The sequence below is a fragment of the Zingiber officinale genome, chromosome 7A, assembly GCF_018446385.1.
Source record: "Zingiber officinale cultivar Zhangliang chromosome 7A, Zo_v1.1, whole genome shotgun sequence".
In the NCBI taxonomy this organism is placed as follows: Eukaryota; Viridiplantae; Streptophyta; class Magnoliopsida; order Zingiberales; family Zingiberaceae; genus Zingiber; species Zingiber officinale.
The window spans coordinates 3,386,793-3,407,849 of record NC_055998.1 but is presented as its reverse complement, the minus strand read 5'-3'; the positions used below and the strand labels follow the sequence as shown (position 1 = coordinate 3,407,849).

The window sequence follows — 21,057 nt, the reverse complement described above, 5'->3', positions numbered from 1 at the left end:
AAGGTAGATAATGAAGCCAGTAGTTAGGTTATAAAATATTCAAGAATTTAAAGATTTTGTGATATACCTCGACAAATTTGAGATTTGCGGTAGTCATTTAAAAAAAGGGAAAAATTTGGTGTTTATATGAAATTTTACCAAATAGGTTTCCTAATTGGGTGTATTTTCACACATCCGTCGCCGTGATCACGATCGTAAGGCGGTCGCGGTAAGCACACCGGCGCAGCACCCGAAGAATCTGTTAAATTTTTTGTTTCGACGGATTAAATTAAAAGGCTCGGGTTTAGTGCGTGCATTGGGTTATAAAATTTAGTTGTTGTCGTTTGATTATTTTAGACATCGATGCACATGAAATTGGCGTCGATCGATGAGGTTAAAATGCGAATTGCGTCAATTTGAACGATCGCAAGTAAAATATTAAAAGTGCATTAAGAAATGTCCATTCATTGACAATTTCCAATTGTGAAAAAGAAATAGTCGTTGATCGTATTGTTAGGAAGGAGGAGAATGGGAGGTTGGAAAATTGGCGAGAAGAATTTAAAGGGATGTTGAATGCTTATATTTTGGAACGTAGAAAATCAAAATATTATATTATTCTTTCTTATTTACGTTAATATTATAATCATTATTGTTAAACACGTGGTCGTGTAGGGGAGAAAAGAATAAATAATTTTCTTAAAAAGTGGCAATAGTTAAGAAAAAGAATAAAATATATTTAATTAATACATGGCATTGCGGTTTTATAAAAGAGGCAATAAAAAGTAAGGAGAAAAGGCATTACTGGAGCGCTGCGGCTGGGTTGTGGAATTGGAGATGGATGGATCAGGGATCCTATAAAACAGCAAGTCCCGGTACTATCCGCCTCCTCCGACTTTGTCCTCTGTCTCTTCTCTTCTCTTCTCTCTCTCCACCTTTTTCTATTCAGTGTTTGATTTTTCTTGAGGTTTAATTTAATTTCTAGAATCTGGAAGCTCGACCTTCTCTGGAACGTATTCAAGGTCTTAGGGCTTTGGTTCTTGGAGGTAGAACACTAGAACTCATTCTTCTTTCTTTCCCCTTTGTGTTCTTCACTTTCTTTGGGATCTGTCTCAGTCTTGTTGCTTTTTACTCTTTGGGTTTTGCTGTATCCTTTCTTTGTCTTTTTTTTTTGGTTTTGTTTTTTAAATCAGCGTTTGAGTGTGGAATTTGAGGGATAAATTTGTTGTTGTTGTTGAGGCTGAAGAGATTGAATATATATTTTTTTAATAGATGGTGGGTTTTGGTGTGTTGGATGCAGGTGAGTAGTAGGGGAATAGATGCGAACAGAGTAGAAAACAGAGCATGGACATGAACGTGGATGCGGCGGCGTCTTTAATTCCGGTGAAGCGGACGGAGCACGTCCTGGTGACGGCCAAGGTGGTGGCCGGGAAGCCTAGGCGTCGCCCTGCGGACGCAGCGCCGCGTCCGCGCACGGTGCGCGTCTTCTTCGACGACTGCGACGCCACCGACTCGTCGAGCGACGATGTTTACTGCGGCCACCCCCGACGCCGCGTCCTCAGGCATGTGCACGAGATCCGGCTGGAGGCCCTCCAGGCCGCCGGCGCCGAAGCGCCGGCGGAAGGCGAGGCAGGAAGGGTCAAGACCTCGAAGGTCGCCGCCGCCCCGAGGAAGAGAAAGGCCGGATCTAAGGTGGTCGGAGGCGGAGACGGGAACGTGCCGAGGTTCCGCGGCGTCCGCCGGCGAGCGTGGGGGAAGTACGCGGCGGAGATACGAGACCCTTGGAGGCGAGTGCGGGTGTGGCTCGGCACGTACGAAACCGCCGAGGAGGCAGCCAAGGTGTACGACTCCGCCGCCATCCGACTCCGTGGGGCCGACGCTATTACAAACTTCGCGCGGCCACCGGAGGTGGGCGATGCTAATACTAACGCCTACGAGACCCTTCCGACGGCGAAGAAGATCCTATCGGAGAACAACCTCTCCTCAGTCTTAAGCGAGTGCGACACCGCCGCCGACGAGGCTCGCAACCTCTACTCGCCGACCTCCGTCCTCCGCCACTCTTCTCCTTCCTCTCCCTCCTCCTCCTCCTCCTCCTCCTCCACCACCACCAAGCAAGCGGAGGATCCACCGACTACAACCGTTGGCGATGCCGCGGGAATCTCTCCTGCGGAGCCGGGCGGATTTCTGCTCCCGGACGACAGAGAAACAATGTTCGACGACCTCTTCGGCGTACAAGGGGCTTTTCCGCTCGGCTTCTTTGACGACGACTCGACGCCGATCTCCTTCGTAGCCGAGGATTTGAGCGACGAGTTCCTACTCGGCTCTGGCGACCTCGACCTCGGCACCACCGCCGGAGTAGACGATTTCTTCTCCGACATCGGCGACCTCTTCGCTAACGAGCTCCTCCCCGCCGCCATCTGAACCAGAACCATTCGTCGCAGTTTCGCCGCCGGACGCCGATTCGCCGACCACTCTTGTTTTGGATCGAAAATATCTTCTTGCCTTTTATTTATTTTGTTTTTCTAATTTCGTCTTTTTTTATATTTCTTTTTTAAAATCTCTTCCGGTGTTGGTAACTCGAAAAAGAACTTTCTAGTAAGCGATGAGATGCAATTTTGCTCCGTGATTATTTACATCTTTATTTTTATTTTAGTTGTTAAAATATTCATTAAAATTTTAAAAGCAAGTGTGGTCGTTCATTCCGGCTGTACTCTCCAACGGCTTCGAACACGTGTACACGCGTGACAGCTGGATTCATCGTCCGACACGTGGCTTCTGATTAAATTTGTTATTTGATGTTGTTCGGTCAACTGTCCAATTGATAGGCTTCTCCACTGTTCTCATTAGATTTTTGATCCAATTTTAATTCCCAATGGGATTAAAAATAAAATTACTTTAATTTTTCCTCTTCGTTTCAAAGAAGTTGGAAAACTTTCTTACTTGGACTTCTTCCCCGACACACACTTCGGGCAAGACATTTTGATAACTCATCTCTTTAATAATTAATAATAAATTTTGTTGAACGTTAAGTATAAATTAAAAAAAAAAGGATGAATGATATTATGATATTTATGAAAATTCATTCCACAAGGAAACAAATTGATGCATGCATATGAAAAATCAAAACCTGAAGAAAAAGCTAGACCAAGTAGGATTGGATCAAGCCAAGCCAACCCAATGCAGATAGTTTGTCTCTAATGTGTAAGAGTTTTTACTCTATCCAGTCTTATTTGTTTTGTCTTTCCTTAGATGGAAACGCTCAAACACATGAGGAAGAAAAGACACTAGGAGACAGTTTCCCTGTCCCTCATTCCACATTTATTGTCTTTCGGAAGAAAATGAAGCGAGGAGGCAAATCATCAGATATAAATTAGGAACCATTTCCTTTATTTTCTCTTCATTTAGTTCTTTTCTCCATTAGAAAAAACCCGGCCTTGCTGCTCACGGAATTAAGCTTAATTTAGACTGCAATCAAATCATCAATCATTATCTTATGACCATGAGTCAATGGATGAAAAGTTTGCTTTCTTTCTCTTGAATTAGTCTTGAATAATAAAATAAGTTCCTCAGAGTTAACATTAAAAAAAAAACAGACACATGTATTAACGACATCTTTATGATATACTAAATTTAAGTGGAGGAATTAAACCTGCGAGAGAAAACAATTGCCCAGAGCACGAGGTCAAATTTAGTTCAGAAGCAAGCAACTTCTGTTAGTCATCATCAACTGGAGGAGGAAGAAGCATGCTTAAGTCTCAGTGTGTGGATCCTTTCGTGCTTGGACTTGGAAGTTTCTGGTAACAATCGACTTTTTTCTGATAATACTTGGCACCTACTTCATTGCCTTGACACATTGGAGGGCCACTTCCTAGATTGACACTTACCCCACGGCTAAGCTGTGGAAGAAGAACAAATTCAAACTCATGATGGCGAAGCAGTCTTCTTAGTAAAAGACAGCTCCTAGTGCTCTTCATTTTCAAGTACCTATTGGTGTGCTAGCAATTAATGTTAGCGTAAATATAATATTCATGTGATTCTCAAACTCTGAAATAAGTTTTTTTGTTTCATGCCACACTACTTTATGCATTATTAATTAATATTATATGAATGGTTAGTGATTATTAATTCTCTTTTGATCTATCTGAACTGCACAGAAGATGTTTGATAAACTGCTGATCTAAAATACAGTGGTTGCTTGGGCAGAAGTGATTTGGAAAACTTTGGAGGAAATGAGGACTGTCCATTGGTTCCCAAAAGAAGAAACCATGGATGGTGAAGGAAGGTGGGCATCACAAGGTAAATATTATTGCTGAATGCATGCAGCTAAATGATGAGGACAGGGACAAGGGGCATGGACAACCTCTGACTCTGCTGATTAATTAGGATATGTTTTCCACAGGAAGCTTCAGCAATAAGAATCGCTAGTTTTAGTTGGAACTTTTTGTCCAAGTAGAATTGCTCAGACTATGATCCCGATCTTTAAATTTAAGAACTGGCGAATAATTATTTTTTCCTATGTTGTTGTTTTTTTGTTTTCTTAAGCAACACGCGTAGATTTTTTTCATTTTGTCAGATATGTAACAGGATCAAGAAAATTGGAAATCTAGCAAGATTGCTAGGTTTCTGTTTCACCAACCATTCAGAATTAGACTAATGATGTCTCATTTTGACATTCAAGGAGACTGAATAAAAAATAAATAGATGGAGATGGTTATGCATAAACATTGTTAAAAATTAAGACTAATGATTAAGAAGAATATGCCAATGGAAGACGGAAGTGGTTGGAAAAACTTAAAGGACCATGAACCTGTCCCTTTATTATTTTTGATCCTCATTGCCCCCTTCTTCCGTTTGGGTTTTTCTGTTAAGTTTGTGGTTCTCTTCTCCTTCCTACCTACACTGTCCCTTAGCTGTCCATTCTAGTTAATTTGGGAAAAAAAAAGTGATACAGCGAAGTGTTTGTTCCGCTACTCTTTGCTAGTTCAACTTAACTCGAATGAACTCTTCCCTTCGACACAATTGAAATCTAATGGTTGCCATCTATGTCTTATCTTTTTGGTAAAGTGGCATGTAGACTTGACATAATTTTGCTGAAGGGTCGGCGAGTTCAGTCTCACCCTGTCTCACACTAAAACATATGAGGTTAGAATCACAACCTTCTTAGTAATAATGTATATTAGTTGGTTACCTGAAAGCATGTTGGGGATATCATTCTAATAAGCTGAACAATCACTGCAAAGAAACAACTATTGTGAAGTACTAAATTCCCAAAAAAAAATAGCGAATAATCTGGGTAATGAGATTCGCTAAGTGGAAGCTGAGTTCCATTTCTGAATACGGCTGGAGCAAAGGCGGCCCCATGAGGAACCTGAGATATTCACAAATATTAGTGGTATTCTGTCAATTTAAGAAAGGAGAGTACTTATCGAACAATTGAAAAAAAAGAGAGTAACATTGTAGGCATTATAATTTTTACTCATGGTCATGCAACCATTAAATCAGTAATTCATTTCACAACCCAAAACAAGTAATCCAATTTTCTCTCGATCGTGTGATATGAACTGAATAAGAGAAGTTGACAAACAAGTACAATGAGATAAAGGTGGCACGCAGTCATTCAGATTCTAAAAAGTGCAAACATAATATCATGATCATCTCCAAAAATTGGGCAGGGAAAAGGAAATCAAAATGAAAAAAAAGAATGAATAAAAGTATCGAGAGGCAAAAAATTTCAAAAACTTCAATCGAAATAATTGCCTCTCCAAACTGCCTAACTACTTCAAAAAAGATTTACAAACATTATTCAAGGATAATCCTATTCTACCTATCCCCTAGCGGACAGAACATCGAGTTGCTTCAATCGGTTCCCCTTGGAAGATTTATCCAAAAGCATAAAATCACTTTCATTTCTCCTCCTGTAGAATGCCCGATCTTGTGTCTGTGCTGTTCCACCATTACAAGCAACTCGATTGAGTTGCAGAAAAGCAAGCATACTGACAGCAAATATAGCTGCATTCCCTAAAATGCCTTGAAAACCCACCAATCTGATTGATCTTTTAGCTGCAGTAAAGCTCGATAAGAACACCTGCACAAACATGCTGGGCTGCTTCTCCTCCTTGCCTTCCAAATTCTTGCCTAACTGGCTCCCTGTAATTTCATTTTCAGAAAGGAAATCTGGTCTGCCAAAATTACCCATATCATGCACATCACCTACAAATGCCAGAGCATCTTCAATGACTTTATACTTCTTTCCACGATGATCAGCTAATCTCTTTGCAAGGATGACACGGCTTTGTTCTAATCGTGCAATAGCAGCAACTCGTTCAGCACGCTGTTGTGATTGTACAGTCTGAGTAAATGTGCACCAGGTTAGCCAAAGCACAGCATATGTAATACATTATGAAATACTATAAAATCAGGTGAAATGATAGAATCACCAATGGCCAAAAATCTGCTATGTAATACATTATGAAATACTATAAAATCAGGTGAAATGATAGAATCACCAATGGCCAAAAATCCTGCACGTTTTTTTCAATAACTGACAGGAGGGTCATATCTTTAATTATGTAACTTATTACAGAAACATTAACCAATTATTTTGTACAATGGAAAACAATTGAATGAAAAGTCATTCAATTTTCAAGTTGATGAAGACAATGTATCAAATATCAGAATGGGCTCAAAGAACAAGAGAAATGAGAATTCCAATTTTTTTGAGAGTAACTATTGCACAACATACTCCCGCACAACATACGCAGAATATAAAACTAAGAAGCTTCATGATCATCACAATAAAACTGAGGTAAAGCTGATGATTTATCACAACATTGAAAACAAAGGTTAACTTTGACTCTAAGAGATATTACATTGATTAACTAAGAACCTTGAGCGAGGCCGCATGGTCATTAGAGAATTTGGTATTAAGGATAATGAAAACCTTGATGTTTTAGATACAAAAAGGCGGGGCGAGAAAAGAGAGACATATATAATGAAAACTCCTTAGTACTACAAATCACAGTACTTACATCTTGAAATAAAGCAAGTTACAATAACCTTCTGAAAAGCTATGCGCATACCAGAAATGACAAGTTAGTCATGAAATGGAACTGCTTATCATCTAATTTAATAACGCAATGCGTACTTTACAGCTAGCTATAATCATATAGTTCAATGCACAGTATCAGCTATAATTAACAAATATCCAAACGTTAAAGTGATTTCCTTGACTTTTTCTCTTTTTTCCCCCTTTTACTTTATTCATAATATGAGTGAAATTTACTCCAGATATTGTTCCAAAGGAACCTTCATTATTGAGGAACCTCAATGGTTACGAAGAATTGCAAAGTCTAAATGACTTGAGAGGGTTAAATTAAAATCGATAAGGCAAAGACAAAGAATTGAAATGGAATCAATTAAAAATAAACAACGAACAAATATCCGATAGGCAGCCAACTATTGAATTCGACATTCAAAATTATAATTGCAAATTGCTCTAATGAGAAATCGTACTGTGAGCAGTATATTGTCGAAACTCTCTTGGATCTACCAAATAAATGAGAATATAATGAAAAATTATACGCATCAAACTTCAATCAATTAATAAAAACGATATTACGATCGCAAACAAACTGAAATGCATCTCTTCGGTTCCAGCATGCATACGAATTAAAACGACAAAGAAGAAAGGGGAAAACAAGAAAATTCAACATCCGAAAGTAGCAGAACTGACATGAAAGAACTCAAGCTGGTCCTCGAGGTTCTCCAGCGCAGTGCGGATGGCGTTGAGGCTCCTGGCCTCCTCCATCGCCGCGCCTTCGTCCTCAACTTCCACCCCAAAATCCTTGACGTATACAAACCCGCCCTTCCCATCTCCCTCACAATCAACCTCTTTAGCTACCAGCGGCGGCTGGTCCCTTCCTCCGCGGGAGTCCTTAACCAAGCGGAGGAAGTGAGCGCGCGAGATAGTGTGGATGGCGTCGCTGATCTTGTCATGGAGGTCCGAGATCCGCTCAAGAACTGCCTCCACCTCCTCCATCTCCATCTCCCATCTCATGGAAAACAAGAATGCGAAGAACGCTGGGTTAGGGTTCGAACCCCGTCCTCGAAAGCGAACCACCGCTTTGTGGCCGACTCGAAGAGGGAGAGCGAGGGAAATGGATAAAAAAATAGTAGTGAATAAATGACGTGATGAGACCACGTTAAAGAGAAGACCGACGAAACTTAATCGCCTGTATTGACGAAACAGAAAATACCATCAGAGACTGATCCCATGGTTTACAGATAATCCACGAGACTCCATTATTTGTTGAGAAAGCGCTGTCTCCCGTTTTAATAGAGACAGGTGATTTGGCCGCTTTGACGTCATTCGAGGGTATATTATTGGTTACAATCGTCTAGCTACCAACCAATGAGCGCACGACGTTTGCCAAAATAATAATAAAAAATATTGAAATGGGAGCAATGGGGAAGAAAAAAAAAGACGACTCCTTTTTAATTTTACCCAGAACCGTTCCACGTCTGTGTTCTCGAATCGTCGTTAGCCGCAATAGCATCGTCACGGCCACGCAAGTGAGATAAATACAAAGTCCATTCCCGGTGCAAACCGAGTCAGACCTACCTCACTCACCGCCGTTCAATTCCGAGTTGGTTACATATTCCAGTGCGATGGATGGGGAAGAAGGAAAGAATCTCATGCCATCTGTCGATCGATGTCTCTTCCTTCCATAGACGATGGCAGAGCCATCCTCCTCGACTTCTCCTTTTCGCCGATTATCCTCCTCCGACGCCGACATGAGCTTCGCTGAGCGCGCCTTCTCCGCTGCCGGCGCTGCCGTCGTCTCCGCCATCATCGTCAATCCCCTTGACGTCGCTAAGGTGATATATCTGATCCATTCGAGCATTCCCCTCTTTCCCTTCGAATCCTGAATTCAAAACAAAGGCCGGCTTTCCATATCTATCTATATTCTCTTCGTATTTTTTCTAGGGCTTCCTTGCTCCGGAAAATAAGGTTTTTGTCTGGGTTACGCTGAGTTAGATACGAGGTTAAGAAAATGAATCACCGATTTTGTTGCCGTTTTGGTTTTTGATGCATCACTGGCGGATCCTAAATCATATGGTACTATGGCGAAAGAAAGAGTTCTATTTCTGCTATACGATTTTTTTTTTTCATAATAAAGGATTGTGTATCTATCGAACATAATTTTTTTTCATGAAAGAACATCTTGGTCAACAATGGATTCCCACAGTTGATTTAACAGAGTAAGAGTTGTAAAATCCGTATTGTTTGTAGAATTGAGTACGGGCAGTGTAGTAGTACATTTTGTTGAACAAAAACTAATGTTTTCCGATATGGCTGTTTTAAACACAAATGCTACCGATTAGACTTGTTTATTTTGTCTCGTTTCCAGTTCTACCATCGGAAATTTTCTGAAAAAAAAAAAACTTCTCTTCCTGTATAGTGTATATTCATGCATAAGAAAATGTTGTCAACTTGCCTGTGGTCGAATATTATGCTAGATGGGTGTATTTTAAGATGCTTGTTTCTAAACCCGTTATATGAATATTTTAGTGTATCTAATCATAAATTTTCCAAACCCTGATGTTTCTGTTTCTTTTTTTTCTTTCTTTTTGTGTAGACAAGGTTGCAAGCACAAGCAGGTGGAGTGCCATACCATCAGGTTACACTATGACACAACACCTAGGTGCCTTGCTTATAGTGTTCTTCATTTGTATTTGTATTTTGTCATTGTTTCCAGTTTATCCGAATATCCTCAAGTCACTGAGAAAATTCTGTGAAATATTAACTTACTGAATATAAAGGACTGCACTATATTTTTTATCCAGTGAAAAATAACCATAAGCATTGTCTCTATTGTTCTTCTTTACAACTTGCATCTATTGTACTAAAATTTTATCTATGAGAAGTGAGCCATGTTGCACTAAGTTTCTTATGGTGAAGATCAAGCAAGCAGTTATAGAAGTTCTGAGAAATTGTCATATAGATGCAAGCAAGGAGTTTGTCTCTATTGAATTTTTGGCAAAGGTTTGCCTACTTGTACTCTGCCACTTGTATCAAAAGGAGCAAAAGTGTATTACATCATCAACTAAATTTTCATGCGTTTGGTGTAAGTTGTTTGACTAGAGATACAGCCTTACACAAAGCTCAATCAAGGGAATGATGATTAGCGATGCCATTTACTTGGGAATTTCTTGTCTATGAATGCAAATGTTCATTTGAATCCCTGGTTTTTATTTGGAGAGTCAAGAGCAATACAATACTTTCTTTTTGTCGTTAAAGTAGATAACTCTTGAAGTTGTTGGAATTTTCATTAAGAGCATTTGTTATGATGTTGAAAATGAAGGCACAAATTTTGAATGCCTAATGAAGAAGAAACCAATCATTATGTTTTCAGATCCCTATCAAATATGTTATCCAAGAAATGAATTGAAGAATTTCAACCTTGAAAGTAAGTTTACATTTCTCTGCTAGGGTATTTTTGGATATAATAGATGTTTTTGGGTCTCTGCAGTTGGCACACACGCATCCTCCTGAATGCCTTTTTGAATAAAGTAGATAAGATAAATTTTGTCTGAATTCACTTTTAAGTTCATCTGGAACCAGGCATAAATATCCAGTTTTGTCGGTTCTAATGGCTTTGTAATCAAGCTTATGCAACATACACCAATGTGAATACTCCTCGTGTTCTGATTCTATATCTATCTTTTCTGAAAAGTTGTTTTTTATGTGTGACAACAAACTTTTGCCCCTCCCTCACAGTGTTTGTTGATGGGTTCAGGTGAGCATCCAATATAAACCCACTTTTATTTTTCAGAGTCGACCCCAACAGGAGATATTCTGTTGATCAATTCGCTATTCTGAAAATGCTCAATGGGTCAAACAATGATGCTTAAACCATGCTGCATTCATTTCCTGTGCTTTATGTGGATTATTAATTCTGATTTAGTGGCAATTTGATCTTTGAAGGTTTGCACGGATATCTGTTGCTACCCTTCTTATATATATGGTGGGAGATATGGTTCAGGTTGTTCTCCCGATTGTTCCAGGTACAGGGGAACATTTGACGTGTTCTACAAGGTGATTAAGCAGGTGAGGAATGTGTCTAAGATCAACTCGCACTATTTTTTATAAGATTTCCATGTCTTCTTTATTTTTTGTTGGTAACTTACTAATTTTCAATTAGTTGTCAATGTACTTCTAGTTATGAGATAAAATTTTTGCAGGAAGGATATGCTAGATTGTGGAGGGGTACTAATGCAAGTCTTGTGTTGGCTGTTCCAACTGTAAGTTTCAATGATAGTTCATAATCCCTTCTTGGCTTTGCTTGTCCTGTTCAACAATATCTTTTGCTTCAGATGTGCGTTAGTTTTAGTCAGTGTCAGTCAGAAAAACAACAATATGTCTGTCCTGCAACTTCATAAACGGCAATGTTTTGTCATGATTACAGCAAAGTATAAGTGTAATAGTGTTTTTGTTCATTGGTTGAAATTTTTGGTGTTATCCATTATTCCTATTGCAAAAAACAAATATTTGGGATTTTACAAAATATCAGTATAATTTCTGCTATCCAAGGAGTGTAGGCCCAATCGTGCTAAATATAAAATGATAAATAGGAAAAAAAATATGTATTAAATCATTGTCTTCCTACTCGAATATCAGAGTGATCAAGATGTGCTATGTGTCACCTCTAGAAGAGATTAACATGAGTGTCGTCATTTGATATTCAATTTTGAATTTGATGGTATTCATGCAGTTTACTCAACTTTGGTTTCCATTCACTTGTGAATCTTTCTTATGTATCTCAACTCTAAGCCCATTATCAGGTAAGTTGCAATCTTCTTTTGAGGAACATGCACATATCTTTTCTAAAGAACATTTTCAATGCCAACCCAAGTATAAATGAGAAAAAGCATGGGGATTGCATTAGGCCCTGAAAGTTGGTATCATATTTGGTCGGCATTATTCTAATTTATTTAAAACATGGGGTATTACTAGCAATATAACCTAACATCTTTCGTAGAATTAACTAAAGGAACAAAAGAATATAGCCAAAAAGATTTGTGGCGGTGTATAATAAATAACCTTCTATTGTTCATTTCCTTCACTTATCATCTTTGCATATCCCCCACTTTTATGACTAAATATATATATATATATATATATTTTTTGCACAACTTTTGTGATGCAACAATTGTGTACTCAGAAGAGTTTTGTTTTTATTGTTATCTATAGTTGTGTTGCTTGATTTTTTATCGATTCATAATGTCTTGCTAACAGGTGGGAATCTATCTACCTTGCTATGACATCTTCCGTAATTGGATGGAAAATATTACTTCCCTACATAAACCTGAGCTAACACCGTATGTTCCTTTGCTTGCTGGCTCAGCTGCCCGAACATTGGCATGCCTTGCTTGCTCTCCTATTGAGCTGGCAAGAACACGTATGCAGGTATCTTGCTTTTGAATATGCTGCATATGGTGAAAAGTTTCTTTTTCTTGGAAACTTCAACTTGCAAATATCGCCTTTTCTTTATACTTGCGGCACAACATTTTTAACATGTTCAGATTTTCTATTAGGTACCTCTGTCCTTTTTTAATTTATTTTTATTTATTTAGTATTTTAAAAAATCTTTCAATTTTTTTTTAATCTATGCTGCCAACTTTTTATGCAATATGTGCAAGTATATAAGCACGCATTGCATTCAATGGTCTACCACGCAATAAATTTTGATCTGATTAGCAAGACAGTCAAGTATGCTGGTAACATGTTGGTTCCCTTGGTATTATGACATGATACATTTTGCTTTATGCAGTATGTGGAACTCTTGCTATCCAAGCTCTTGCTAATGTCAATCTTTCCAGAAGGCACTCATGAACTCTGTATACTTTTATGTGAGTCAGTTTAGGGACTAATGCATTGGCATAGCTTTTCAATTTAAAGTGATTTTCTATCATCCTATGTTGGTTAGAGATTTTCTATCAACCGTTGTTCTTGGTTTGGTCCTAGAATTTCTAGCAAATTTGTGCTCATCTGTTGTAAATGATTCTCTTCCACTTGCAACTGTGTAGAGTTAATTCTTTTCTTCTCACGGACATGATGATCTGTCGTTTGAGAATCTAGAAAATTGCTATGCTGGTCTACAGGCCTTTAAATCATCTCAAACCGGTAGCAAGTTACCAGGAATGTGGACAACTCTTCTCGGTGTTCTTTCACCAGGCAGGAGCAATACTTACCTCGAGAAAAGTATGTTATTGGCCTCTCTCTGGTAGTTCCAAAGATTATTTGTGCCTCCACTGAAACAAACTACAGCTTTTAAGCTGGTCAAGTTCTTTCTTGGTGGGCATTCAAAATACTAAACTTTTTATTCTTTGAAAATTGATTACTTGACCTGTTAATTGATCATTGCAGTGCAAGGGTACCGTGTGCTGTGGATGGGTGCAGGAGCACAGCTCGCCCGTGATGTTCCATTCTCTGCTATTTGCTGGTCGACCCTTGAGCCAGTGAGACATAGCTCTTGTTAACATTTTCATCATCTTATATGAAGCAAAACCAACCTATAGTTTGTTGCTGAGATGACGTTAACATTGTTATGATGTTAACATTGTACTTTTGGAATGTTAATATTTGCAGACTCGAAGACGGTTACTTGGGATGGTAGAGGATGGCAATGCATTCCATGTTCTTGGGGCAAATTTTTTAGCTGGATATGTTGCAGGCAGTCTTGCCGCTGCTGCCACATGCCCTCTGGATGTTGCAAAGACTCGTAGGCAAATAGAGGTAGGACATTCTTCCATCATAAAAATGCGTTTTCAGAAACTCATCTTCTCGGATGTGCAAACACCTGATGCAGTTTCTCTGATTGTCCTATGAACCTTTGATCCTGCACCCTCTAACATGAAATTCTGATGCTGTTTCAGAATGATCCAGAAAAAATGCTCATGACAACCACAAGGAATACACTATTACAAGTTTGGAGGTTTGTTTGTCATTTTAGTCGATCTATATATGCATGCAATATTTTCAAAGGCGATCCTTTAAACATTTAACTAGATGCTATGATAACTTCCACTTAGCAAAGTTTAAAAACCATAAAATGTTCAATCACACCGCCTCAACATGAGTATGCTGCAGGAATGAAGGAGCAAAGGGGCTTTTCACAGGCGTAGGGCCGCGTGTCGCTCGTGCAGGGCCTTCTGTTGGAATTGTTATTTCCTTTTACGAAGTAGTCAAGTATCTTCTCCACAGAGGGCACGCTGATTCATAAACCACGTCTCGATCTCAAGGTGCGGGTACCCGATTCCCAGTCTCTATGCGTTTTCCTATGCTCCAGCATCGGATGCCACTTTGCTTTTTGAAAAGCATCTGTTCGGTTATTCTCCTCAAAATCAAGATGAAAAAGAAAAGAATCCATTGATTTTAAATAAAATTCATATTTTGAATCGAGTTAATGAATTTACATTAGATATAATGTGATCCCCTACCAAAACACTGATAGGTCGGCACATGAGACATATAACATCACGAAGAACTGAGAGATAAAAGCAGGAGTGGATGGGTAACTAATAAACACATGAATGGAATAAAATCCTACAACACAAAGGAATTAAGAGCAGCAAAAGAATAATCCAAATGAGACCTCACTACACCCACACGGCACAAAAATAAAAACGAAAAACGAAAGCATTCTCTCTGTCGGTGGACCGCTACTACTGAAAGCCATGAGTTGATCGTCCTCAGAAGAGCTTGTACGGGGAGGAGGCGTCCAAGGGGTGGATGAGATAGGTGAGCACCAGCGCCACCAGCATAAGAAGGTAAGCAATCCCTTGGTCGACTGATACTCCTGCAAAATCATTTAATGTTAGAAATTAAACTTAATGATCCTTCGGGCGTCATTCTTTCATTTACCATTTTAAGCCTAAATCTATGAATTGTCCGCGACAAGGTGACTCAAGGAGATATAATCATCTGTTTGTTCTAGGGGAATTAATAACTTTGTGATTCGAAGAAATCGGATGGCAAACATGTGAGAAAAATACCAAAGTGGGAAAAGCGGCACTCACCGTCACTGGTCGGTGCCGGCGCCGGCGCGGGAGAAACCGCCCGGACGACCGGCGTTAGCGCCAGGTCGAAAGCGACTGCCGCTATGACCGCCATCAAACCAAAAGAAAGGGCCCGAGCCATCACTCTCACTCTTGATCGAATCAAAGACGGTCCACGGAACGCCAACTCCTAGCTAGACGAACGCCCCGAGGCCTGGCGATATCCGCAGTATCTTACAAGCGTCGGGCGGGGAGCGAGCAAGAAACCTCTCAGAAGGCAATCTCCTTCTCTTCTACTGCAACGATGCGGCTTGGGATGCGAGCGTTTTGAGGACGAGGGCAGAGCAGCTGATCGCGATTTTTATAGAGAAAGAGAAAGCGCCTGCCAGTGCGAGAAGGGGATTCATGAAGTGTCGTAACATAAATCAGCGCAACGGAACTAAACGTAACGCTTGGTCTACGCGGCCGAATTGAGACAACAACCAGCAGGGTCCACCCACGAGGATGCCGGCCGCGCCCTCGTGGTTGGACCCGCACACCAGCCTGGAATTCGGCCCGTTGCTCGACTCGTAATTAACGAATTTATTATCTGGACCGGACCCCACTAATTCTCCTTACGTCCGTTCATTTCATGCAAGGATGGTGAAACAGGGGAGACCTCGATGATCTCAAATCCTTCGGTATTATTAAATAATAATAATAATAATAATAAATTAGTTAGCATTATTTCTGAGAGATTGATTCGGTTTTATAAAAAAAAATTATCCATCGTTAAGTTAAATCAAAAGTCTAATATTTTTTAATTGTATTCTCTATTTGAAGAAATAATTTCTACAAATATGATATAGTTAGGAATCGAATTATGAGTACCTGAGTAATAATTTAGATATCCTACCGCAACACCATAGTTTCGGAGACAAACCCTTCAGTTTTATCAATCTTATGTAAGGGAGCAAATGAGACATTCATGAACCGTTCACGAGTAATTTGATCAAAACTTGACTCGAACTCGAAATTAATTAAACTCAAAATGATCTAGCTCAAATTGTTTTGATTAAAAATCGAGTCGAGCTCAAGTTTAATTATTACTGGCTCGATGTAGGGATGTAAATGAACCAAACGATCCATAAGCTATTCAGAGTTCCGGTAAAAAACTTGTTGGAGTTCGTTCGTTTATCTTATCGAGCCAAGCTTGAGCTTGATTTTGAGCTCGACAGTTTAATCGAGCCGAACTTGAGTTTAAGAATATTCGGCTCGTGAGCTTGTAAACATGTTCGTTTAAAGGTTCACGAGCTCGAGCTCGAGCTCGAGCTCGACTCTTTTAAAAGGCTCAAGCTCGGCTTACAATGAGCTTGACTCATGAACATGTGTTGAGTTTATATTATTTTAGTTGCTAGGTCTATTTAATATTTATTCAAATAAGTTTTCGAGCTCTCTTAACGAGCCTGCAAAACGAATTTTAAAATGAACAAAAAAAATGTGTTATAAAACAAGTCTGAAAAATGAGCCCGAACTTGTTTAGCGAGTTTTGCTTGTTAACTATGATAATCGAGCTAATAACAAGCCGAACTCGAACTATTCGCGAGCTTGGTAATTCCCAAACGAGCTAAGCTCGAGCCTTATCATAAAAATTCGATTCGAGCTTGAGCCGAGCTCAAGTCCGAATATAACTTAAACGAGTTGAACTCGAGTTTAATACTATTCGATTCGTTTATATCCCTAGTTTGATGGCTCGTTAAGCCAAACGAGCTAGTAATAATATATATATATATATATATATATATATATATAGTATATTTATTTATTTATTAAAAAATAAATAAATTTGAGTCTGGGCTCGAGCCCATAATTAAATATGGGGCTCAACTCTATAGACTTGAGTGAGCTTGAGTTGAGCCCGTATAAATCGAGCCGAGCTCCAGTTTGCTCGCCTTAGTGTTATGTAGGATAGAAATTTATAAATTATGAAAGATATTTTGTTTTATCACAACGATGTTTTATACAAAGAAGAAGATTAAATATCCAAATATTTTACACTCACTACTAAAACGAACCCTTACTAGAAACAACGGGCAAAAATTATGGATGGCGAGACCTAAAAAATCATTGGGCCAATTATTGGCCACGGTGTCGGTAGAAGATTATTAGGCCCAAATAAAAGTGCTATACTTGCTCAAACAATGAAAATTAGGAATATTAACTGAGTCTTGACTTATTTCATAAATAAAAAAAAAGTATTTTATAGTTAATATATTTTTAAGAAAATGTTTTTTTAATTCATTTTTGCTTAAAAACGCTTACATTTTCTATTGATGAAAAGGAATGTTTTTATCATACTTTCCCATTATAATAAACACTAAAAAATATTAGAATTTTTTTATATAAAAAATATAAATATTTTAAAGCTTTTTTTTTAATATTTGGTGCAATATAAAGTGATGATGAATAAAAAAACATTTTAACGATATACATTTTTTTTAAAAAGAAAATAACCTTGTCGGTAGGTCTTTAATTTTATTTCTATCTATTTTTCACTCTTTGACTTTCTTTCTTGTAAATTGATTTGACAAAATATTTTACTTGATTAATATTAGTCTGATTTTAAAAAATTTTAAAATATTTTCCATAGATAAACATTTTCAAATTGGATTCGGAGTTTGCTTCAAACCGCTCACAGATGCTCAAGTTGTTTTGGGACGCCAAACTCCAAACCGCTCACAGATGCTCAAGTTGTTTTAGGACGCCCACGGGATTAGGTACTCATTTATTGCAAGTATTTAATAATCACTCATTTATTGTAAGTATTACTTATATGGTATTTTAATTGTATCATAAATATATATAATTAGATTCAAATTAGATGGCAAGTCCTTTATTATGCCTTAATCTCCAATATCATTTGGACCTAGGTCTCAGCCGCCAATATCCCCATGAATCGAAATATTCGATAACACATACGATCAGATGAGAGAGATGATTACGAGGTTTTCAAAGATAGTCTTCTAGGTATTTTCTTACGAATATATGACACTTGATGAATAGAAAGATAACTAATAGTTATTGGATCTGGTCCTCTCATCGGTGCATACAAGGATGATGGAGGTGTCGGTGCAGTTAGTATAATGGTCAAATTTAGATTTTGATTGATAATAAATGGATTAAAGTTAGATGTTATGTTATCTAACCTTATTACCAAGTGTGTAAAAATTGAAGAGTCTAGAGAATTTGGTACCAGGTTAAAATCGAGTTAGGTTTGAGAACTTGATAACTGACATGAAGTCCAGATAGATCAAAGGGTGACCCGATATCTGACAAAAAATTTAACTAGATTTGCGGGACCTGACAGCTAACCGAAGTCCAATTGGATATGCGAACCTTACAACTGGCGGGAAGACATAGTGGATTAAAAAAAAGTTAAATGACTATAAATGGTAAGTGAGATAAATTACTGGAGGAGAGTGATCTAGTGAGGACGAGTCCTCCGTTGGGACTGTAGGCGCTGGTCCAGTTTAGGTCCATTTTAGAAGCCTAAACTGAGATTATGACTAGATCTTGATCTTGATAAAACATGATCTAATTAATAATATTATTTTATTATTGTGTTAACTTTGTTTTGTAAGGTATATTTTATTTTATGGATTAACTTTTTTTTATAGGGTTAAATGCAAAAATAGCCTAGGATAAATAGTGTTTGAGGCATCTCAGAGTTGTACGGAGGTGCCTTGGATCAGTGCTTGGAGGCGCTCTAGACTTATCGAAGGTGCCTGCTAGATATTTTTATATATGGGTATATGGATCTTTTGTGTTGAGATCCAACAGTTGGGCTCAATTAGTCATATCGACAATAAGTCGATGACTCTAACCGATGGAGCTCGGTATGACGATGTAGACCTTATCCCATTTATACTCTCGACATCTCCTTTTGGTTATTGAAGTACCCCTTCATGTAAGAGGCATATCCTTCTTGGTATTGTTGTTATCGACCTAATCTCGTCAGTTGTCGAGTTATCTCTTTGGATACCGACACAATCCTTTTGGGTAAACTTATCCATAAAGATAAGAGTATTAAGGTCGAGGTGAAGACTAAGCCTTCATTTCTTAAGACGATATTGCCCCACCCAGGTGCTTACGGTTTATTGGCAATCGTCTCCCAAGATACAACGATTTGCATCTCGAAATAGGAATACTCCAAATTTTGAGCCCTGTCGAACATTCAAAGCCTTGAAACTCTTAAGAAAGGAGAGGAAGAATATAATCGAAGAGGAGAATTCACAATTTAAAAATTTAGTGAGTTGAGTGGAAGGAATGAGATTTATTTTATAGGGATGAAGAGTTTCTTCCAAGAGGTGAAAGGATATGGGATATATCTTTTTCCTTAAACCTTTCATTTAAATCTTTTCATTATAATTAATTTAATTGAATTGATTAATTTAATTAACTATTTATTTAATCTATTGTAAATATTAATTAACTAATTAATTAATATCACAATGATTAATTTCTTAATCAATTAATCAACAAAATTAGTTATAATTTTATACCCCTCAATGGTTCCATATACTCGAGTTAACGTTCATCCATGAATCCCATTCATATGCGAGTTATCAGACCAACCCTTCATTGACATTAATTTCTTATTCACTTGAAAAATTAATTTATGACGGTCTACTTGAGAAATAGCCGTGTTATCCTTATTGGACACCAAAACTAATTTATTGGTGCAAGGAGCACCAGATGATCGAACCTGAGTTTTGATTATGTCAAAGGATCCAAAGTTAAGCTGTCTTATGATCTAACAAGGTTGATTGAGCTTGCATGAAAAGTCCTAAGTGTTTTTTAGGCAAAATTTCTAGTAGATTCTAGGCAGGTGGAAAATTCTAGAGGATGGTAACCCTAGGTCCTAGGGGGTGGTAACCCTAGGTGATGAAAAGTCCTAGCTGCGGTTAGGCAGGTGGAAAACCCTAAGGGCGGTAACGCTAGGTCCTAGGGGAAGGTAACCCTAGGCAGAAAGTTTTGACGGGTCGAGCGCTTCTAGCAAAATCCTAGAGTCGGGGACTCTAGGTTAAAATCCTGGTGGTCGCGGACCAGGTGGAAGTCTAGAAGGGTCGTGGAGCGGACGCCCAGCATGAAGATCGGAAGCCTCGAGCGCTGAGTAAAAGTCCAGTCGATCTGGAGGACCTATTTGGCAACAGGTAGCTTCTCCTGAGAGGAGTAGGTGAGGATGTGTTCCCCGAAGAGGGAACAGTAGGCGTCGGTTCGACCTAGAATTTTGACGAAACTCAAAGTCAGAATCGGATAGTCAGAGACTGTCAAATTTCATATTATATATATATATATATATATATATATTATTTTTTGCCTGAACTAACTTTATTTTGCAGAAAATAAAGGGCTGGAAAAAATTGGTTTGGGTGTCCGAAACCCAAAAATTATCTGCAAACTGATGTGGTGCGCGCCGATTGGCCGAACCATTTGGTCCAAGCACCCGAAGTGGTTCCAAGCGCCCGGAACAGCCTATAAAAGTAGCCTTCAACCAGGAGCTTAACAACAACATTCCAAACAAAGTTACGCTTCTTCGAGCTGCTCAGAAAATACCTCCTCAACGCTTGAAAGCTGCCCCGACAACGATTGTGCTAAGGATTCAACTCTCCAAATCGTCGGTATTGTTGTATTTCAAAGTTACTTGTACTTCAACTGTAAATCTTGTTATAACCTTCGATTAATTAGTGATTGTCCATCGAAAGCACTCTCACGTGCGGGCCTTAGAGTAAAAGTCGTCACAGGCTCCGAACCAAGTAAATCTTGACGTGCTTTCTCTTGTCTCTGTCTTTTCATTATTCCGTTGCGTTTGTACTTGATTGTTATAAAACGAGCGCTATTTAACCCCCCTCCCCCCCACTAGCACGCAACAATCCTACACAATTTTCCAACAATTCCCACATGAATGAAAATTATGCATAAGTTTCAAGTCTCAAACAAGAGTTTCATCGAAAGACTATTGCATTAGGAGAGGTAGCTTGT

The 21,057-nt window shown here is 38.7% G+C and overlaps 4 protein-coding genes across 5 annotated transcripts; 2 read left to right on the top strand and 2 right to left on the bottom strand.

Annotated features, from left to right (window-relative positions):
• The first annotated feature begins 735 nt into the window (after positions 1–735).
• On the top strand, positions 736–2,609 carry LOC122000777 (ethylene-responsive transcription factor CRF4-like). Of its 2 annotated transcripts, XM_042555231.1 has the most exons (3): positions 759–851; positions 962–1,022; positions 1,277–2,609. In XM_042555231.1, exon 3 carries the CDS (start codon positions 1,321–1,323, stop codon positions 2,395–2,397), a length of 1,077 nt encoding a protein of 358 aa, XP_042411165.1. In that variant the 5' UTR covers positions 759–851; positions 962–1,022; positions 1,277–1,320; the 3' UTR covers positions 2,398–2,609. The 2 variants fall into 2 exon arrangements, with proteins under 2 accessions (XP_042411166.1, XP_042411165.1); XM_042555232.1 differs by lacking the exon at positions 962–1,022 and having other exon boundaries at positions 736–851.
• Positions 2,610–5,529: 2,920 nt separating this feature from the next.
• Positions 5,530–8,149, bottom strand: LOC122000780 (plastid division protein PDV1-like). Its single transcript, XM_042555234.1, has 2 exons — positions 7,709–8,149; positions 5,530–6,325 (listed from the first exon to the last, which is right to left on the bottom strand). The coding sequence occupies exons 1-2, from the start codon at positions 8,030–8,032 to the stop codon at positions 5,801–5,803; spliced, it is 849 nt and encodes a 282-aa protein (XP_042411168.1). The 5' UTR covers positions 8,033–8,149; the 3' UTR covers positions 5,530–5,800.
• A 359-nt stretch (positions 8,150–8,508) lies between these two features.
• Positions 8,509–14,440, top strand: LOC122000779 (mitochondrial carrier protein MTM1-like). Its single transcript, XM_042555233.1, has 10 exons — positions 8,509–8,853; positions 9,615–9,656; positions 10,964–11,086; positions 11,221–11,280; positions 12,275–12,445; positions 13,141–13,240; positions 13,406–13,497; positions 13,628–13,774; positions 13,915–13,973; positions 14,129–14,440. Exons 1-10 carry the CDS (start codon positions 8,710–8,712, stop codon positions 14,259–14,261), a joined length of 1,071 nt encoding a protein of 356 aa, XP_042411167.1. The 5' UTR covers positions 8,509–8,709; the 3' UTR covers positions 14,262–14,440.
• LOC122000781 (arabinogalactan protein 16-like) lies at positions 14,412–15,650 on the bottom strand. Its single transcript, XM_042555235.1, has 2 exons — positions 15,058–15,650; positions 14,412–14,837 (listed from the first exon to the last, which is right to left on the bottom strand). Exons 1-2 carry the CDS (start codon positions 15,176–15,178, stop codon positions 14,731–14,733), a joined length of 228 nt encoding a protein of 75 aa, XP_042411169.1. The 5' UTR covers positions 15,179–15,650; the 3' UTR covers positions 14,412–14,730.
• Between the last annotated feature and the right edge of the window lie 5,407 nt (positions 15,651–21,057).

What these genes read in the sequence shown, in the direction of transcription:
- LOC122000777 (XM_042555232.1), top strand. Translation starts at nt 1,321, where the DNA reads ATGGACATGAACGTGGATGCGGCGGCGTCTTTAATTCCGGTGAAGCGG.
- LOC122000781 (XM_042555235.1), bottom strand. Translation starts at nt 15,178, where the DNA reads ATGGCTCGGGCCCTTTCTTTTGGTTTGATGGCGGTCATAGCGGCAGTC. An exon ending in GCCGGCACCGACCAGTGACG is followed by an intron (nt 14,838 to 15,057) that starts GTGAGTGCCGCT and finishes ATGATTTTGCAG; the next exon opens with GAGTATCAGTCGACCAAGGG.
- LOC122000779 (XM_042555233.1), top strand. Translation starts at nt 8,710, where the DNA reads ATGGCAGAGCCATCCTCCTCGACTTCTCCTTTTCGCCGATTATCCTCC. An exon ending in TCTACAAGGTGATTAAGCAG is followed by an intron (nt 11,087 to 11,220) that starts GTGAGGAATGTG and finishes AAATTTTTGCAG; the next exon opens with GAAGGATATGCTAGATTGTG. An exon ending in GCTGGTCGACCCTTGAGCCA is followed by an intron (nt 13,498 to 13,627) that starts GTGAGACATAGC and finishes TAATATTTGCAG; the next exon opens with ACTCGAAGACGGTTACTTGG.
- LOC122000780 (XM_042555234.1), bottom strand. Translation starts at nt 8,032, where the DNA reads ATGAGATGGGAGATGGAGATGGAGGAGGTGGAGGCAGTTCTTGAGCGG. An exon ending in ACCAGCTTGAGTTCTTTCAT is followed by an intron (nt 6,326 to 7,708) that starts GTCAGTTCTGCT and finishes ACATTTACTCAG; the next exon opens with ACTGTACAATCACAACAGCG.